The sequence below is a fragment of the Melozone crissalis genome, unplaced genomic scaffold (genome assembly GCF_028551555.1).
Source record: "Melozone crissalis strain CALT ecotype California unplaced genomic scaffold, PUWL_Pcris_2 ptg000027l_1, whole genome shotgun sequence".
Taxonomy (NCBI): Eukaryota; Metazoa; Chordata; class Aves; order Passeriformes; family Passerellidae; genus Melozone; species Melozone crissalis.
The window spans coordinates 24,808,045-24,825,891 of record NW_026535805.1 but is presented as its reverse complement, the minus strand read 5'-3'; the positions used below and the strand labels follow the sequence as shown (position 1 = coordinate 24,825,891).

General features: G+C 38.0%; 1 protein-coding gene across 2 annotated transcripts in view; it reads right to left on the bottom strand.

Moving 5' to 3' along the window:
- NUP133 (nucleoporin 133) overlaps nt 1-17,210 on the bottom strand; it is a 29,864-nt gene extending 12,654 nt beyond the window's left edge. The window contains exons 1-18 of one of the 2 annotated variants that reach the window (XM_054280361.1): nt 16,992-17,210; nt 15,995-16,113; nt 15,096-15,199; nt 13,968-14,075; nt 12,319-12,450; nt 11,742-11,912; nt 10,962-11,117; nt 10,798-10,868; nt 10,073-10,220; nt 9,119-9,266; nt 8,303-8,460; nt 7,479-7,570; nt 5,222-5,385; nt 3,720-3,814; nt 3,380-3,604; nt 2,254-2,376; nt 1,692-1,791; nt 481-723 (exon numbers count right to left, since the gene is read on the bottom strand). In XM_054280361.1, the coding sequence (XP_054136336.1) occupies nt 481-723; nt 1,692-1,791; nt 2,254-2,376; nt 3,380-3,604; nt 3,720-3,814; nt 5,222-5,385; nt 7,479-7,570; nt 8,303-8,460; nt 9,119-9,266; nt 10,073-10,220; nt 10,798-10,868; nt 10,962-11,117; nt 11,742-11,912; nt 12,319-12,450; nt 13,968-14,075; nt 15,096-15,199; nt 15,995-16,113; nt 16,992-17,176 (2,542 nt within the window). In that variant the 5' untranslated portion in view covers nt 17,177-17,210. The remainder of the gene's footprint in view (nt 1-480; nt 724-1,691; nt 1,792-2,253; nt 2,377-3,379; nt 3,605-3,719; nt 3,815-5,221; nt 5,386-7,478; nt 7,571-8,302; nt 8,461-9,118; nt 9,267-10,072; nt 10,221-10,797; nt 10,869-10,961; nt 11,118-11,741; nt 11,913-12,318; nt 12,451-13,967; nt 14,076-15,095; nt 15,200-15,994; nt 16,114-16,991) is intronic. The other variant, XM_054280362.1, reaches the window with a different exon arrangement.
- Nucleotides 17,211-17,847: the final 637 nt, after the last annotated feature.

Sequence of the window (17,847 nt, the reverse complement as noted above, 5' to 3'; positions counted from 1 at the left end):
TTACTGATTCAGGACTTGACCACATCTAACATGTGAAACAATGGGTATGATTATCAAATAATTTGACTTCAAAAAGTAACTATTCACTGATAAACACCAAACAAGCTTTCAGGCATATAAGTGTATCTCAGCTTGCAACAATATAAACATTTAGAATCCATTTACAGGCTACTTTCATCCCCGCAGTGCACGATAAAAAACTGCCAGAAAAGCGCAACAAGTTAGCAGAAGATGAAAGTTCAGCCATATAGATGTCCAACAAGAGGTACAGGCATGGAGTGTGGTCCTGGATGCGAACTTGTAATCTGCTTTTATTTTGTAATTATCTCATTAAATCATAGACCAGCCATTTGTACTCTGGAAGCAACTGTGTACAGCAAACAGAATTCATACACAGATGCCATTTACTCCAAATTGGTGTCATTTCCTCATCGAACGGACCATTTAATCTTTGCGTTAAAGAGCACGGAGAGCACTCACGGAGAGGGGACAAGAGCTCGGATCTTTTCTGCACATATTCCATTTCCACGCTGCTGTAGCGCTCCTGGTCGGCCAGGCGATCCACAGACTTCAGCTGAGCCACGTAGCCATCCAGGAGGCAATCCAGCAGTGCCACCAGCTGCTCGGCCAGCACGCTGCGCAGATTGCTGTCCACCTGGGGATACACCACCTTCAGGATGGTGCCGTGCTGCCGCGCTATCGCCGCGCGCAGGCTGCTGGAGGCTGGGGAAAACAACACAGGGAACATTAAAGCAATAATCCAATCACCACAGCAACCTGAGGCAAAGCGAAAGAAAAACATTACTATGTACAATAAAAAAAATATCCAAGGGAAAAAAAGCCAATAAATGGTTTTGTTCTGAAAATCAAAGTAATGCCGTCATCACTCCACCCCCAGCAATAAACAACTGTTCCCATCTAGTTTTACATATTAAACTGAGCCCAACTAAAAGCCTGAACTATGCAGATCTATGCTGCCAGCTACCAACATCAGCTCTTTTTTCAGAAGAAAAGAATTACTTGCTCTATTTCTAAGCAAACTCAGAATACGCACAAGGAAAAGGCGACTTCTGTTAACCTGATTTAAATACTTTGATATAGTCATCAAAACACAAGATGAAAAGAGTTTGTATTACTGCTTTTGTGAGGAGGAATATGGATTTCAAGATTTCTGTCTTAGAAGCACTAAACAAAAGTGTTTTACATGTAGAAGCTACAAGGAAGCTTAAGCATCAATTTGAAAGTGCCTGCCTCTGAGAACATTTGTTCTGATAGTTTTTCACACTATTAAATCATCAAAACAAAACAACATTTCTGCAAGTAGAGAATCATCAGTCCTTTTAAAACAGCTATGGATCACATTTTATGATTTATTTTAATGTTATGTACCCCACAGATCTGCCAACCAGAACCAACGCATTAAAAAAATCTATAAAAATTCTAAAACTAGTTTTCTTTCCCAAATTTGTGGTTTTACAACCAAATTTGCAATGCAATTTTTTTAAAAAAGCATCATCAGTACTGGACAAACTAAGAGTTCATTGATTCATCCCATTTCATTCCCCAAATGAAAACTTAATTTTCACTTACTCTCACTGACAACCCTGTAGAAGTTTTTAACAGAAAGCTTAAAATTCAGACTGAAATTCATGTGTTCTGAAACTTATGAACTTGTAATAGTATTTTCTCACCTGTCCATGGAATATATTCAGGTTCTCTTTCTGGAAGTTCTCCTGTTTTATATAAAGAGGCTCTAGACTGACGATACTGACAGGCAGCTTGTAGCATATCCTATTGAAAGGTAAGGATGTCAGCATTTTAAAGTCTACCTCAGAACACACAGACCACATAAAGATGCTGTCTTTTGTAATTCTGAAATGTTCCTTCAATACCCACATTCTTTCTACACCACTTTCTCAGTTGGACAGATGGGGACATATTGACTGAGCAAGAAACCTCAGGGCTCAAACATAAATTCTTCAATCTTTGCTATATATTCATGACTTCAACAACTTCCAACAAAGCTACAACTTCTCAAATTATCTTTAACAGTGGCGCAGGAGGAAAAGGAACATCCCTAATTCCACCCAAGGTTGTCTTTTCCTTCCTGCTGTATATTGACATGTGAAAAGCACATTCATTTTTCTTCATGTATGAGTAACTCGGATGTGCTACACTCAACTTCTTCTGTGCCCTTCAATGCTTATCTTCCCCCCCCCCCCCACAAACATCTTGGTTAAGGCAGTTCTGTACCTTAATGATGTTGTTCACATTGACAACTATCTGGGCCCACTCAATTGATTCAATAGGCATGTCTTTCAGGATTTGCTCTTCCTCTTCTAATAAGCATTCAAAGATGGAATCTATCTGGGATACCTTGAAGACAGAAACAAAAGTTACACTGAACACTAACATGTCCACTATCAGCTGATACCTGAAAGACAAGAGCTATATAAAAAATAAGTACATTAGTATAAACCACATAAACAGCTAGAAATATTAAAAGGTATCAACTAACCTAACTAAACTAATGCATAATGATAACCAGCTTATGGTTCATCCAATACTTAAAACTACAGAAAAATACCTTCTTTCTGGACTTAAATCTGAAAGGAAAAGGAAAAAAAAATCCTCATTTCTGAAGACAACTCCACACACTTCCATTAAGCATATTCCTCCATCATCTTCTGGAATATTTGGCAGCAGAATCTTTGTTACATAAAGTATACTGGATAACATATCTGCTTTAAAATAGCAGACTATTATTTCTGTTTTCTTTTATATTTATTTTTCTCCCTTAGCAACTATTGTTCTCTGCAGTAAAAAACTTCCTAAAAATAAATGTTTTGTGCATAGTTCTTCTTAAGAAGGAAGAAAGAAAGCAAGATAGAGCACTTGACAGGAATGCAGCATAAACAGAGAACTAACTTAGCTTGACTAATGTTAGAGAGGACAAAAATTGTAAGTGACTGAACTAATATAATTTCCTCCAGGACAGCTCATCAAAGCAGCTCTCCTGTCTGGAAAGCTTCATAATCTTCAGTTCATCCCTTAAAAATTATAATTTAGCATGCATCTTCTTATGTGTCAGAGAATTTCAGTTGTTCTTTTCACTGCTTATCCATGTTGGGTAGTTGGAAAATGTAACTTCTGCTACATAAAATTTGTCAGAAATTGCGTTTCAGCTGCAGACACAAAAAAGTACATACACCAAAGTGAGGAAAATACTACCACATTATCCCTATTTAAAGAGTAGTTGTATAAAGTTGAATTCATTTTTACAGTTTTACAGGGAAAAGTTTCAAAGTGCATTTCAAAGCACTGTAACATTTACTACGTGCAAGGCCATGCAGTAATTCAGGAAAGGCAGGTTTCTTACCTCCCTGAAGAACACATCAGCAGGGGTAAGGCTTGGTGGAATATCACATTCCCTTTTGTTCAATGCAATCAGTATAGCAGCGTTCACCAGCTCAGGCAGCCTGGAGTGGTGATTCTTGAGAACAATAGCTGCTGCCAGTTTCTCTGCGTGCTCACAGAGCAGCAGTCGGGTGGCCATCGGCATCCCTCGCACTGGAAAACTGCCCAGACGCTCAAACACACCGACCTTTTATTAAAAACACCAAAACAAAACACCCCATGCACTTTAAACAGTGTTCTAGAGGAATCAACACAAAGTAATAAACTGTGTGTGCTGATACCATAAGAACAGTAGGACTTACCTGATGAAGAAACTCAATGAAGAATGAGTGTGCTTTTGTCTTATCCTCTAGCTGATGAAGAAGAATGAGAGATGTGTTGCTGAAACCAGCTGCTTCTAAAAAAAGTAAAATCTTAGGTCAGAGCACTTTATATCTTAATTTCTGGATGTTTTGTGCCTCTGAGTTAAACTAATCTGTCAATTTTTATAGTAGCACCACACTGGTGGTACTTTTTACAGTATATGCACACACATTTATATACTGCTTACCATGCTATTTTTACTCTATCTTTTTCAACTCCATAATGGCTGAAGAAAAGCTTTTAGAAGAAATAAAGTATCTTTAGATCAGCAGTATTCTGAAATATTCAATTCATTATGCTGCTAAAATAGCAGCTCACAAGCATATTCTAGTTTTAGTAGGATCCAGACTTATAATTTTATCCTTGTGGTGGACTAGCTATTGCTAAATTTATTATGCATTAGACCACAGCTACTAGAAGCTACAGTGTTAGCAGGCTCTAATCTATTTGATAGATCTAATTGACTCTGCATCCAGATTTTTTGTATAAACTAAGTCTGCTTACAATATCAAGACAAAAACTTGGAAAAGCTATCACTGAGCAAACTTAGCAAGACGATTTCCAAGAAGCTATCAATTTTCATTTCTGGCTTTAGTCAGGAATAAGCACAGACAGGCTGCCAAATTAAAAATAAAGTTGATTCAGAGAATAGTGAGGATGTGATGCCTAACAGTTTCCAACTGGCTGCCCCACACAAACAACAAAACATCATCCAACTGTAACTATTAACATGAACTTTCAAACTAAGCCTCTACTCTGTAACTGGCAGCTACTGCCTAGAGGTTTGAGGCCACTTTCAAATTAAAACTTATAAGAGACACCAATACATGACGAAGTACAAAGAAGTTTCTTGCTAAAAACATCTGCTTTAATGCTTTATGTACAACAAATACCCATAAACCAATTTCTCTAGTCCTCTTTCAGGCAGATATAAATACCAAAGTCCCAGAAGAATACCAGTTCACTCTACCCAGGATCCCAGGTGAACAGCTGTGCAGTCACACTGACAAAGGGGCTAACAATGAACAAATAAGCTCTTTCTCTTAACACATCCATTTTTTGGAAAATTATTCAAAACTACACAAGGAATCATGGAAATACTAGAGTAACATCACCTGATCCTTGCACAAAGTACCCTTCTCAGAAATATTTTTTCCTTGCTGTTTGTGTTTACTGCATGAAGTCAAGAACTAATCACAGCAGACTGCAAGCTTATCTGGTAATATCAAAAGATGCATCTTTAAGTCTTTGTGGAAAGGTGATAGAGGGCAAGGGACACTTATGCCTTCTTTGCAAAGCTTAAAGTATAATGTTATCTAGAATATTACAGAAACTACTTCAGAAAAACCAACAACAACAAATAAAAAATAACAAACAACAACAAAACCAACCAAAAATAACCACAAACCAAAAAGCTCAAAAACCAACATGTTATATTTACCTTCAGGTACAGATTCAGCCCATCTTGGATCAGAGGCAGGGTAATCATCCATTAAGTCCCCACTGATCTGAGTTACTGCTCTATCCAGCTCAGCATCAGACTCCAGGTCTGCATTACTTGGAAAGAGCTCCATTACCATGCTTTGTGCATTGACTATATCTTTCCTGAAATAAATGAAACAGTGTGCTAAATAAAATCAACCAACAGGGCCATAAAAAAAACCCCCTCAGTTAACAGGATTTGCTGATACACTTTTTCTGAAGTTCTTTAGACATACATGAAGCATTTTTTGAACTCTCTCTAAACTAACTGTGGATGAAAGGTACTCCAATTCTTTAAAAGCAAGAAGGCCGCACAACTTATAAATCAAAAAAGCCTAAGTCAAGAGTCAAGGCACCCTTTTTTTTTATTACCTCTATTATTATCATTTAAGAGAAAAGACTCATCACACAGAGCTAAGCCTGGATGTATCTAGTACTTAAGTCACTACATTTCTATTGCTTGCTTTAAAATTTTCTCATTTTCTCAAGCACTCCCTAATGGCAATAGAGGGGAAGCTCATAAAGGCTCTTAGGAAAATGCTTCAGCAAATATAATGCATTATTTTTATTGCCTATCATTTCAAAGAATCCCCTCTTATTCATATCAGTAAGTAAAAGAGCAAGAAGCAACCGAACACAGACCTTCAAAGTATGAAGTTGTACCTCTGTGTAGGAATTATGCAATATACACAAAACCCAGGGATTTGATTTTGTGTATATACTAAAAATTATAGTCTTCTGACTGAGAGGGGATATTGTCAGTCCAACACTGGAAGTATTTATATTTTTCATGAAACTGTCAGTTTGAACATTTAAATGACCAAGATTTCTATGAATTAAAAAACCCAAAACAAAAACAAACAACCCAGCAGTGCATCCAGAAATTGCACAAAGGGAAACTAAAACACAGTATACTTTTGAAAAACTGTAATAAACTGAATCTTCCATTAAAAACTAAGTCCCATCTTTACTACCCAGCAGGATGTGTTTCTAAGGAAATTACATGGGACTTTATTAGCTCCTTCCAATCATGAAGTGCCCTCAAAAAGGGTCAACTTGATCTTTCCACAGAACTTCCTATCTCCTCTAAAGACCACTAGGTCTACAAAGCTGCCAGACCTCACTGTACAGCTGGTACACTGGACACTTCCAGGGGCTGCACAACCTCCCATTATTTGGTCTGCATCAACTCATTGGCCACCTGGACAAGCAAATTGCTGTATCTCTTCTGTGGAATACTGCTCCATTCATTTTACCAGAACATTTTTTTCTGGAAAAAATGTCAGAATAACTACTACATACATAAAATTATTATTTTCTTCTAATTTCATAAATATAGCCCAGATTTTAATTGAAATAAAAAGACATTACAAGACATTAATACTTTTTTTTCTTACTACCTTCAACTTCCTTCTTTTACCTCACATGAAGTTCTATGGCAAAAGCACTCCTACCCTCTTCTTATCTTGAACCAGTTCTTTCCAAGTTTTAACACTCTTTAAGGAGATTAGTCTTAAGAGGGTGTGTGGGTTGTTCACTTTGCTTTTTAAATACATAAATGTTGACAACAATTCCCTCTAAATATAATTAATCTAAGCCTACAGATGTGTTTATCTTCTTTCTGCTTTTTCTTCTCTGCTTCCATCACTCATCTCAACATCAAACCTTTCAGGAGCATCACATGCCTCCCCACACTCCAACTGTTTTAACCAGGATAGTTTGACAAACAGGGTATTTTGTTCCACTAATTCTTCCATATCAGCCAATCTGAAAGAAAAAATCATCCTGCCCAAAGTCTGCCATACCAGTCAATATTCATGGCCATAAGTACACTTAAAAGTATTACTGAAAACAGCTAGGCAAATAAAAATGAGGACAAAAAAGCTTTTTCAACAACAAAACACCACTTATTAAAGAATAAGTAAGTCAAAATGCAAAGCTGAAAGTTGTTTCACTTGGCACAAACATACCCATAGAATTTACACAGAGTAAGTGACAAATGATTGAAATTACAGAAGTCTGCTCCTTTCTAGCACACATCCCTTCTACACTAGCCCAAGTTGCATTTAATGCTCTCCTAATTAGGATGTGTGTCATTAAAAAAGCTACAACTAAAACAGCACAGGAATATCCTAACCAAGACAATCTCTTACTCAAATACCAGAGTGCCTTCAAAAACACCAAACAAAGTCTCAAAAATGAAGTGTGATTTCTACCTGCAGTACTGTAGAAAAGCAGCTTTCAATAATTTGGTTTTATCTTCTTGAGCTATGACTTCTAGCCTGCCAGTTGCATCAAATGCAGGACTCTGAAAATGCAAAAGAAAGACTTCAGCTGCAAGACAAATAATAATCTTCATTATGAAATGAAAACAATTTTTTAAAGTAGCAATGCCACAGATCTAAAATAAAATTACCACCTGGAAGTAGTTGTGTTTAGTATGTCAAACATAAATCTCTAAGACAGGTTATAATGAAAGTCACACAGAGATTTGACCAAAATTCACACCACCTGCAAAGGAACTTACACCAACTTACTCTGCCCATCTGATTTTTAATGATAATTATTTGAAGATTCAAACCCACCATTTTTGACAGGATTCAAAAGGTATTCCTGAGAACTATCACACACAAAAACAGTTTAACTGCAGACAAACTAAACTAGAAACTAGTTTGTTAAGAAAAACACAGTTTCATCAGCCCAGTCACACAAAGGACTTCCACTAAAATATCAGTTAATAATAACAACTGATTATAGTGTTATATTAGGCCTAGTGATTGACAGCAACACACCTATAAGGAAAAAATGCAAATTTCATGGAAACCTCAAGTGTGAAACAAACAAAACCAAAAAAAGCTACTCAAACTGGCAGATGTAAAAATTTTTGTTTTGAAAACTGCCTTCATTACAAGTGTTTGAATTTCTATTTAAAAAAAAAGTTTTAAACACAAACAAGCAAAGATTTCCACAGTGAAAATTCAAAAATAAAAAACCACTTTATTTGTACCCTGTTTTCAACAGGCAAGCAAATAACCATTACCTCACTTCTTGGTCCAGCAATAGAAGAGGACAGGGCATCTTCCAGGTCTTCAGGAAGCACAGAAATATTTTCCCTGGACAAGATAGTGACAAGTCCACTTTTTTTGGCAAAGAAGATGGGAAGGCTATTACAGGAACCTGCTCCTAAAATACTATCTCCTGAAATAAGGAGAGGGGAAAAAAAGCAAGCACATAATTACCACTTTATTTAAAGGCCAACACCTAAGAGTTTCATAAACAATTATTTACTTTTGTCATCAATAAACCAACAGTAATTGATAACTGAACTCGACTTAGAAAAATTGTGGAACTATTTGCTACTCTAGATGTAGACTTCCAGATACTGCAAGTGTTAAAAAAAAGGAAAGAAATGAGAAGAAACAAAGAAAAACTTCAAGATTCAGTTAATTCAAATTCTGCCTAAGGACTGATGCTCCTGCCATACTTGAAAACACCTCTGAAGGTCACGGATGACATACCTAGAGACATCTGGCACTGAGTTAACTTCAAGGAAAAATATCAACCCACAGTGAACGTTGGAAAGAGAAAAAGCAAGGAAAAAGCCCCACAAGCAAAATCTCCCATCCTTTCATATACCAAGAACAGGGATCTGCTTCATTTTCATTTGAAACACTAGAGTTACAACGTGACTGGCTGTCACATCAGCACTTCTCCATACACTCAAGAGACATTCTCACCTTGAAACATTTAATAAAGGAGCACAAGTATGACACTGCTCTCTGAGATATCTAAATACCGTGAAAATATTGAATCAAGACGTACCAAAAAAATGTGATTTCCCTCCACAGCAAGTTACCTTGTATGCCAAATATGATTTTTTCCTGTGCTAAGGAAATTCTGCCAGTTCCAGTGGAACAAGCAAACACTTCATCTTCCTTGTAAAGGTAAGCAGCATGGCTGAAGTAATCTGGGACTACCAGGCAGCACAACACTTCATCTTCTGACTGGAAGTGATGAATACAGACAATATCACACATGTAATCAATCCCTTAAATGTTTAAAATTTTAAATGCTAATCCATGCTCCTGAACTTGTTTTGGTTTTTAACAATGAGGTATGGATGTAACTTACAATCTAAAAAACCAAACAAAATCACTTTCAATTTGCCCTAAAATTTTAGATCGTGGGGTTTTTCCCCCTTTCATATGCATTATATTCTTGATAATTTCACATGGAGAGGTAAGTAAACAGATCAATTACTCAACAGTTTTCACACTCTTCTTCCACCTTTGAGCTTTAAGATGCCATTACAGACAGTGGGGAGAGAGGGAAGAGTGGAAGAAGTTTACCAAAGCAATCTAATCCCCAGGTTTATGCTTCTAGAACACACAGCCAAACAATGTACTCCACACACAACCAATGTCCTCCCCTCTGAGCAAGCCAGCTGCCCAGCAAGGACCAAAAAAGAGATCTCATAATTCTGTGTCCAACAACAAGAGTCTCAGAGTTTGAGATCTGTTCTAAATGGATTACAAGAGTATAGGATAAAATCACTCCGTAGAAACTTTCAAAGACAGCACAAAAATTTTAAAAAATCAGATTACACTTATTTTTGAGGGTTTTATCTTATAACTTAAAATGCAAAGCACAAACTTTTCATACAGTTAGTATTAAACATTAAGAGATGCTGGTACACATTTTCCTCAGAGTATTACAAATACATACTTCCAATGGAAGCCAATTTTCCTTTAGACAAAAACCTGACTCTGAACTTAATCTTAAATTGGTATCAGAACCTCCATCAGCATACCTGAAAAGTTGGATTATACTGTGTGACCTCCACAACAACATCATCAGACATCTGACAGCCTTTATCTTCTACTGTTATCAGAGTGTAGTAGACAAGACACGGACGATCTCCAGGATGCCACGCTGCAGCAAGTATGACCAGCCCATCACTGTTCAACAACAGACACCACACCATTGAGAGATGATTATTACATGTTTTACTTGCTCAAAAATTATCACTCAAAAAAAATAAAATTCTAACTACAATCTCAACTAGATATTGTTCAATCTTTTATTCTTTTAGAAAGAAAAACTGTGCTTTTTGTTCTTCCAAGTTACTTTATTAACAGTATTCATATTGGAGTACAAAACTGAACCAAGTCAGTTGTAATTTCATATAATTAATTCAAATGCAAGAGATACTAAATTCTCTGCATCTGCTGGAACAAGTTACAGTTGCTTACTTTTTGTTTTTGTAAACTCAAGACAAAACAAATACACAATCCTGATAAAATGACAGTAAAAAATGTAAAGGGAATTATTATCAGGTAAAGGGTGTGTAAAGCTAAAAAGATGATAGCATGAAATATAGGATAACCTAATTACCTGATATAAGGTGCTTATTTTATCAACAGTTCCACTCCAGTAAAATTAAATTGCAATTCCTTACATGAAGTTTTTGCAGGAAAACAGAATAGATTTATCTCAGTAATGAAGGTCTTACCAGATGCAAGTGTACTTCCTTACCGATTCTGTTGCAAATCCATGTATTGTATATTTACTCCTCCTTTAATATCTTCATAGTTACTTTCAGATCCCTAAAAAAAGAAATACAGCTGTTGTGTAACTGAATATAAACAGGCTATCAATTGAAACAAACACACTAACTCTTTCCAGTTGGGCTGACTTACCCAAATTGCATCTGTAATATGTTCTTTCAGGATCCTGTTGATATCCCAGCTGAGAATGTAACGTTCTGATGAATCATCAATCTCCCATTTGTTTAGATTTGAACTTGTCAGCATGTAAAAGCTTGATCTCTCTCTATCCCAAAGAACACTAGAAATCTGCATTTAAAAAATGAAAAAGCTAAAAAAGTTAAAGGAAAGCCTGAATATTTGGGTAGAATAATCTAAACCACCTTAGTCCACAAAAAGAGTCCCTTCCTTGGGCAATCTACAGAAGCTGCACTCAAGATGAGTATTATAATAACTTCCAAGAGAAGTCTTATTTTATAGATAAAAGAACATCTACACTAAATACATTTCTTGTACTTCCTGCCGACTTCTGTGGAGTTCATTGGCAAAACTCAAGCCAATCATCAACCCTCGGCAGTGCTAAATCAGAAAAGAATTACAGGCTGGTTTCTTCAATTAGTAATGTGGCTATCACTAGAAAGGGGCAGGACATGCAACAATTGCATATTCCCCAGGAAGGACTACAATTCTGAAGTCTCCTTTTATTCAGATCTAAAGAATAAGCCAGCATTTGCCTTCAAAAAACATACAGATTTATTTGGTTTCTGTTTTTGTTTCAAATTTCAAAGAAATATAAGTAACATAAATGAGCTGAGAGAGTAATGTGTTTTTTGTCATCACACACCTTTATACAATCTTTTTTTTTTCCTTTCTTAAAGACAGGCTAGAAATTACAAAGAGAAATTAAAGAAGATGAATGCTTCTCAAGCTTACCACTGCATCACTTCCAGGAGACAATATACCCAGGAAAGAAGAAACCTTTCTACCAATTCCAGAAAACATGCCCTGCCCCTGTGGCAGGGCGTGTTGGTGAATCTTGCCAGAACTATCAGGTATCAACCGGACTAGCTGACCTCTGGAAGATGATAAAATAAAGCTTCCCCCCTAAAAAAACAGAAAGCAACTACATTAAAAAAAGCAACTACAATAAAAAGAATAAAAATCACGTTCTAGAAAACTCTACTGTCAGCTAAAATGCCTTAAGACAGCTTATATGGGTAAATGCTGAACAAGACACAAGGCATCCTTAGAAAAAGACAAACATCTCATCGGTACATGGCACTGGCAGAGACTCATTTTCTTAGCTTTATGTAACATCTTTATCTATGAAATTCCATTTCAGTTAATAAACAGAACTAAACTCTCACATAATCATTGGAACCTAATGACAAAAAATAGTGTTACCTGCACGACATTTATTGCAGATTTAAGAATAATAAAGTAGAGCATACTTTTCCACCTTTAGATTAGGAATAAAACTGGTATTTTAATATAATTCATACTGTTTTACCTTTACTGCTGTGAGGAAACTGCACAGAGAGCCTCCAAAGTCTGTGAAAGTGTCTGTATAGGATCCTTCATGTGCAAGATTGGGCCAGTAGCGCACAGAACCTTCACTGGTAGCCACCATTATTGCCAGAGACTTGAAGTGAAAAAGCAATTAAGAGAACAGGCAAGATGATAATCATGATGATAATAATAATACTCAATCAGACTGCAGCTCTAACTTATTTTACACATCAAGGCTGTGGGTGACAAAGACATGACAAAGTAGCAAATACACATGGATGCACACTGATAGACCTGGAACTGAATCAGAAAAATATTCTGCAGCACAACTTAAATAGTGCAAGGAATGTTATACACACTTATTTTCCCACTGAACACTTTCTACTGGTTCTTATTTCTGATAATTCAGGGTCTGCTGCTGAAATGCAAACATAACTTACAGCTGTAAAACAGAAAGGGGCCTGTGGAGATGCCAAGAGTTAAAAGCTACTATGGAAGACTTCAAATGCAGACTATAATTTAGCAAAGAAACTGCTCTAGTGTCCTTAAGAGAAATATGAAATCACATGGCAGCTCTTCTTTTCAAAGGCATAGGCCTACAATATAACTCAGGAAATCACAGATACCAAATTAAAAGTGTGAAGCAAGAGACTGTTCAGGTAGAGATTTAGAGAAAAGCATTGTACTTAATCAACTGGTTGTTAAAAAAAAAGTAAAAATCACAGAACAGTAGAAGAACTGTAGGGGAATTGTTATAGAGCTCCTAGGATTTTTCTAACGAATTTTGTACTAGACATTGACTTTTAGTCCACAAGTTAAAGAATGATGAAATCAAAAAATATAATAAAGCTTTAGGGTTAGGTGTATTACTTCCTCTTAAAGTAAGTCAGAACATTTCAGGTTTTATATGATAATCCCAAAATACTAAGATTGCATTTTATCATCTGGAAGAGTAACACAACAACAAATCAAAAGAAAAGATCGTATTACATATTCTGTGCTGCACAGCTTCTTAGCCAGTTTTATCAGAGCATCACATATATTAACTGAAACCTAAGCTGAAAATGAGAGGTTCTTTTCATGAATGATAGTAACAGGCACATTAACACACTTTCAGAACACAACTGATCTTTGAACCTCACCCTCCAAGACAGTAACTCGGGGAAAAAACCACTTAGGAAACTCATCAGTCAAGACAGATTAAGTCTGTCCTTCCAGTGTCAAATTCCTTACAGAGAGCAGCCAAGGGAGGGTGCTGGGGTTTGCCTCTCAGCTATGGATACTGGGAATTAATCCACTGAACAGTGTTTTTAGCCAGCATTTAAACTGCACTAGGTCTGACCCCATTTTTGTTGCCCTGGTGTTTGTTAACACAACACCTCTGAGTTTACTGCATTTTTAAGTAATCCTTAGAAAAACTATTATTTAATCTGATCCTATAGGATGCACAAGGTGCAATTTAAAAAGACTAGCAGAAGTTTGTTTACTTCAAAGATATTTACTGCCAACTATCAATCCTGACCTTTTGAATAGATAGCATACCACCAAATGTTTTCAAATACTTTGAATATATCCTTTTCACAAAAAAGGATATATTCGAAGTTATTCTTATGACACTTTTAAACACACTAAAATGTAAAATTTGGTCACCTGAAGAGAAGGTGCTTCACCTGAAGAACTGAGACAAGATATAGCTGCTAAACTAGAACTCCATTGGAAGTCACTGGGTGGCAGCTGCAATTCCTTGCACAGAGATAACTGGAAGAAAGAAAGAGATGTCATAATAAATATGAGACTGGAAGAACTTATTCCTCAAAGTCTTTGGACTTTTTGACCCTGCTAAAAACTACATTTCAACTAACCAAGACACTGTATGAGAACCAAAAAAAAAGGTCATGAAACAATTTCAAGAAGGTTGTCACAACCAGCAAACAGCTAAAAAATATCTTGAAATTTTAAAATATCACTCGTTTTCTTTACTTATTTCTGAGTGTTTCTCACAACATCACAATAATGGATTATTTGACTATTCCTTAATATGACATTAAAAAAATATTAAACTAGAAATGCTTGAGAGAATTTATTAGGTACTAACAGGGTAGAGAGAGGAAACATTCACTCCCCTATGCCCTGGAAGTTAAACAACCAGAAAAATTTTAATCCCTTGAACAATCTCTTCAGGTGCCAGAATGTGTACACCTGACACTCCCCTGTAAGTGCAGGACCTGCATAATGAACACACATTGTCCCGACTGAAAGAAACTGATTTTGTAACTTTGATTTTGTTTTTCTCTGACCATCACTGAAACGATGCTGAAAGAAGTACTGTCCAGAGGGATACAAAAATTCTTGACCTAAGAAATCTAGGCGAAACATATGCTCATAACCTCTGAAAAGAACCGTGGTTTTGGGGCTTGTTACAAATTGAAAATTGGTCCCAGAATAACCTAAACCAATCCATAACATATCAACTAGATTTTAATTATCAAAATATCTTTATCAAGACTATGCAACCAAAGAGCCACACCTACTAAAATACGAAGAATTAATCTTAGTGCCAAGGTGAAATTAAAACTGAAGAGAAGGATATAAAAATTATAAGCTCTCTCAAAAGCTTCAGTTTCAGTTACTGTTGTGAGCATGACTTCATATCAATCCTGCTGCTTTTTGGGGGAAACCAGACAAACTCCAGCTGAAAAAAAACCCAACCCCATAACTGCATAACTATAGTTGAAATAGTTATAAAGTACAGACTTTCCATCTTGACCCTTTAGTTACCTTAGCTACTGCAGACTGACCAATCTTCCAAATAATCAGCCTCTCCTTATGAACAAGCCAGGCCCATCCACTTTCATCCACTTGAACGCTCAGCTGGTCATCAGCTACATAAAAAAGTAACTTCTTTAAAGCATTCAGATTTTAAAAACACTGTAGAGTAACGTTTAAGCCAATAAACTTTTATTCTTACATGAAAATAAGAAACATTTTCTATTAAACTAGTTTTCATGTTAGAATTTCCATCTATGTGATTAACATATCAAATTACTACATCTAGTTTAAAAATCCATTTGATAAACCCTCAACCTTTGAGAATGAAGACAACCCCAAAACCCATTTCCATGTATTTAGAGTAGATTATAATAGCTTTGTAAATCGCTCAACAATTTTAACACTATTTTTAACATACATATTTGGTTCCTCTTGTATCTACTATAAAGGAAAAACTTATCCACAGAGAAAAAATTGTTCAGGAGACCAATTTCTTGACCTCAGGGAAAGGTTTGCATCACTAGGGCTCTTGGAAGAGATAACAAATGGGAATTGAAACAAAGAAAAATATTAAGCATCCACTCTAGGACACAGCAAAATCAAAACAAGTAAGAAAGGTAAGGAAGAACCAATAAGTAAAAGCTACTAAAAATCTACTATTAGCTTTCCTTATACCTTTGTTTTTTCACAATTAATTGCATAAGCAGCACCTGAAGGGTATTATCATGGATTCACACCCATATGGGCATTATTATAATTATCGTTACATAGATAACCAGGCTGGATTCAAAGCAAGGCACAGACATTTTAGCTTCCCCTGTAACATCAGCATTTCAATGGCATCAACAACACATTAAGAATTCTCTCATCTGTCAATTTTCATGGAGAAAAATAACATCAGTTCTTACCATCAGCCTTCTTCAGGGCTTCCATAACCTTAACAGGCAGAGAGGATCCAAAAGCCTTAACATCATAGTTAATAGTCTCAGTTGCTGTAGGTAGCTGGATAACTCTGGTAGGAGTTGCTCTTAAACAAAACAAAGTTACAGTTAACTTTTTATTATTTATTCATCAGTTTCAGCAGACATTTACTTCATGAGTCTCTCTTTAGAAACAGATTTATGTAAAATAAATATACTTTCTCTGGGAACACCACCTACAGCAATAACTTGCTGGCTTCCTTACAAGTCACTAGCTGTCATCAAATTCTTTATTTTTAAAGAACAGACTTTCAATATGCATTACTCCACCAGCAACAAACTCACTGTTCAACTTCTCTACACTCTGGTTATCTACAGAATGAAGATATTCACCATGTCTGTGTTGTCTTCTGAACACAATGAGGTGGGCAAATTTCTCTGCTTTTACAAGTTAACGCCTCCTTTTATTTCTCCTCACAATGATGTCTCAGACCTCCCTGCGTGAAATGGCAAAAGCTGATTCATAGCTAGTGGACAATCCTTGCACCCAGTTAGCAAAAATTATTAAGCAGGCTTGAAGTAAAAGTTCCCCAAAACTGAACATGGGCAATTCTCTTTATCTCAACTACACAACAAATAGCTGCTCCCAAGAAAAGAGATTATGAAGCCTGAAATTGATCAGTACTGGCTCAGGCACTATCTCAGTTTTGATCCCTATGGAAGGGAGAAGACAGGGGAAGAAGCCGGGGAGAGGGGCGGCTGTGAAATGCCTAAACTTTGCCTATTTTATCTTCCTTATAAATACGAAAGTTCTTAGAATTTTCATATATCATACTTGTATCACACAGGGACATATTTGCGGAACCCGCGAATTCAAAAGCTAATAAGGGGTATCCATAACGCCGAACACGTGGTGCAGTGTACAGAACTATAATGTACCCCACACTGGCTCGGGCACCCAACAGCGGGCCGGGCCGGGACTCACCGCGCCGAGAGGGAGCCGCTCCTCCGCGCCGCCGGCGAGAACAGCACCGGGGAGGCGGCTGCCGCCACGACCGGCAGGCCCTTCTTGCCGCAGGGCCGGGAGAGAGGGCTGGGCGCGGCGCTGCCCAGGGGCCTGCGGGCCGACCCGCCCGGGGTCCGCGGCGGGGCGGGAGTCGACGGGAACATGGCTGTGGATGCGGGAGCGGCACCGGCACCGCGCTCCCGCCGGGCGCCCGCTGAGCGCGTCACCGCGGGGCGGGGCCGCGCGGGAACGGCCGGGGGCCGAGCGGAGCCGAGCGCGACCGGGAGGAGCTGGGCGGAGCCGGGAGGAGCCGAACGAGACCAGGAGGAGCTGGGAGGAGCCGAACGAGACCGGGAGGAGCCGGGAGGAGCCGAGTGGAGCCGAGTGAGACCGGGAGGAGCCGAACGGAGCCGAGCGAGACCAGGAGGAGCTGGGAGGAGCCGAACGGCTCCGGGTGGAGCCGAACAGAATCCGAGCGCCGCGTGGCCCCTGCTGGGGAGCGGCGGAAAGCCCGCGGCGGCTGCTGGTGCAGGGCGCCCGGCCCGGCCCTGAGGGGTGAATGGCGACCCGGGCTGCTCCTCAGCGCCGCCGGCCCTCAGCGCCAAACTGAGACACGGTCCTCTCGCTCAGATCTTCCTGAAGCTGTGCTCCGTCCTTCGGTGTCTTCCTTTCCCTTTGGGTACCATTCCTTGCTGAGTTCCTGCGATTAGCTGGCACTAACCAGCTGGATGTGATCAAAAAGCAGCTGTTCAAAGACCATTTGGAAGGACGCATTTTTCAGTAGCAGCCGTTCAAAGACCATTTTTTCAGGACGCATTTATCTTTAAAATAGCCT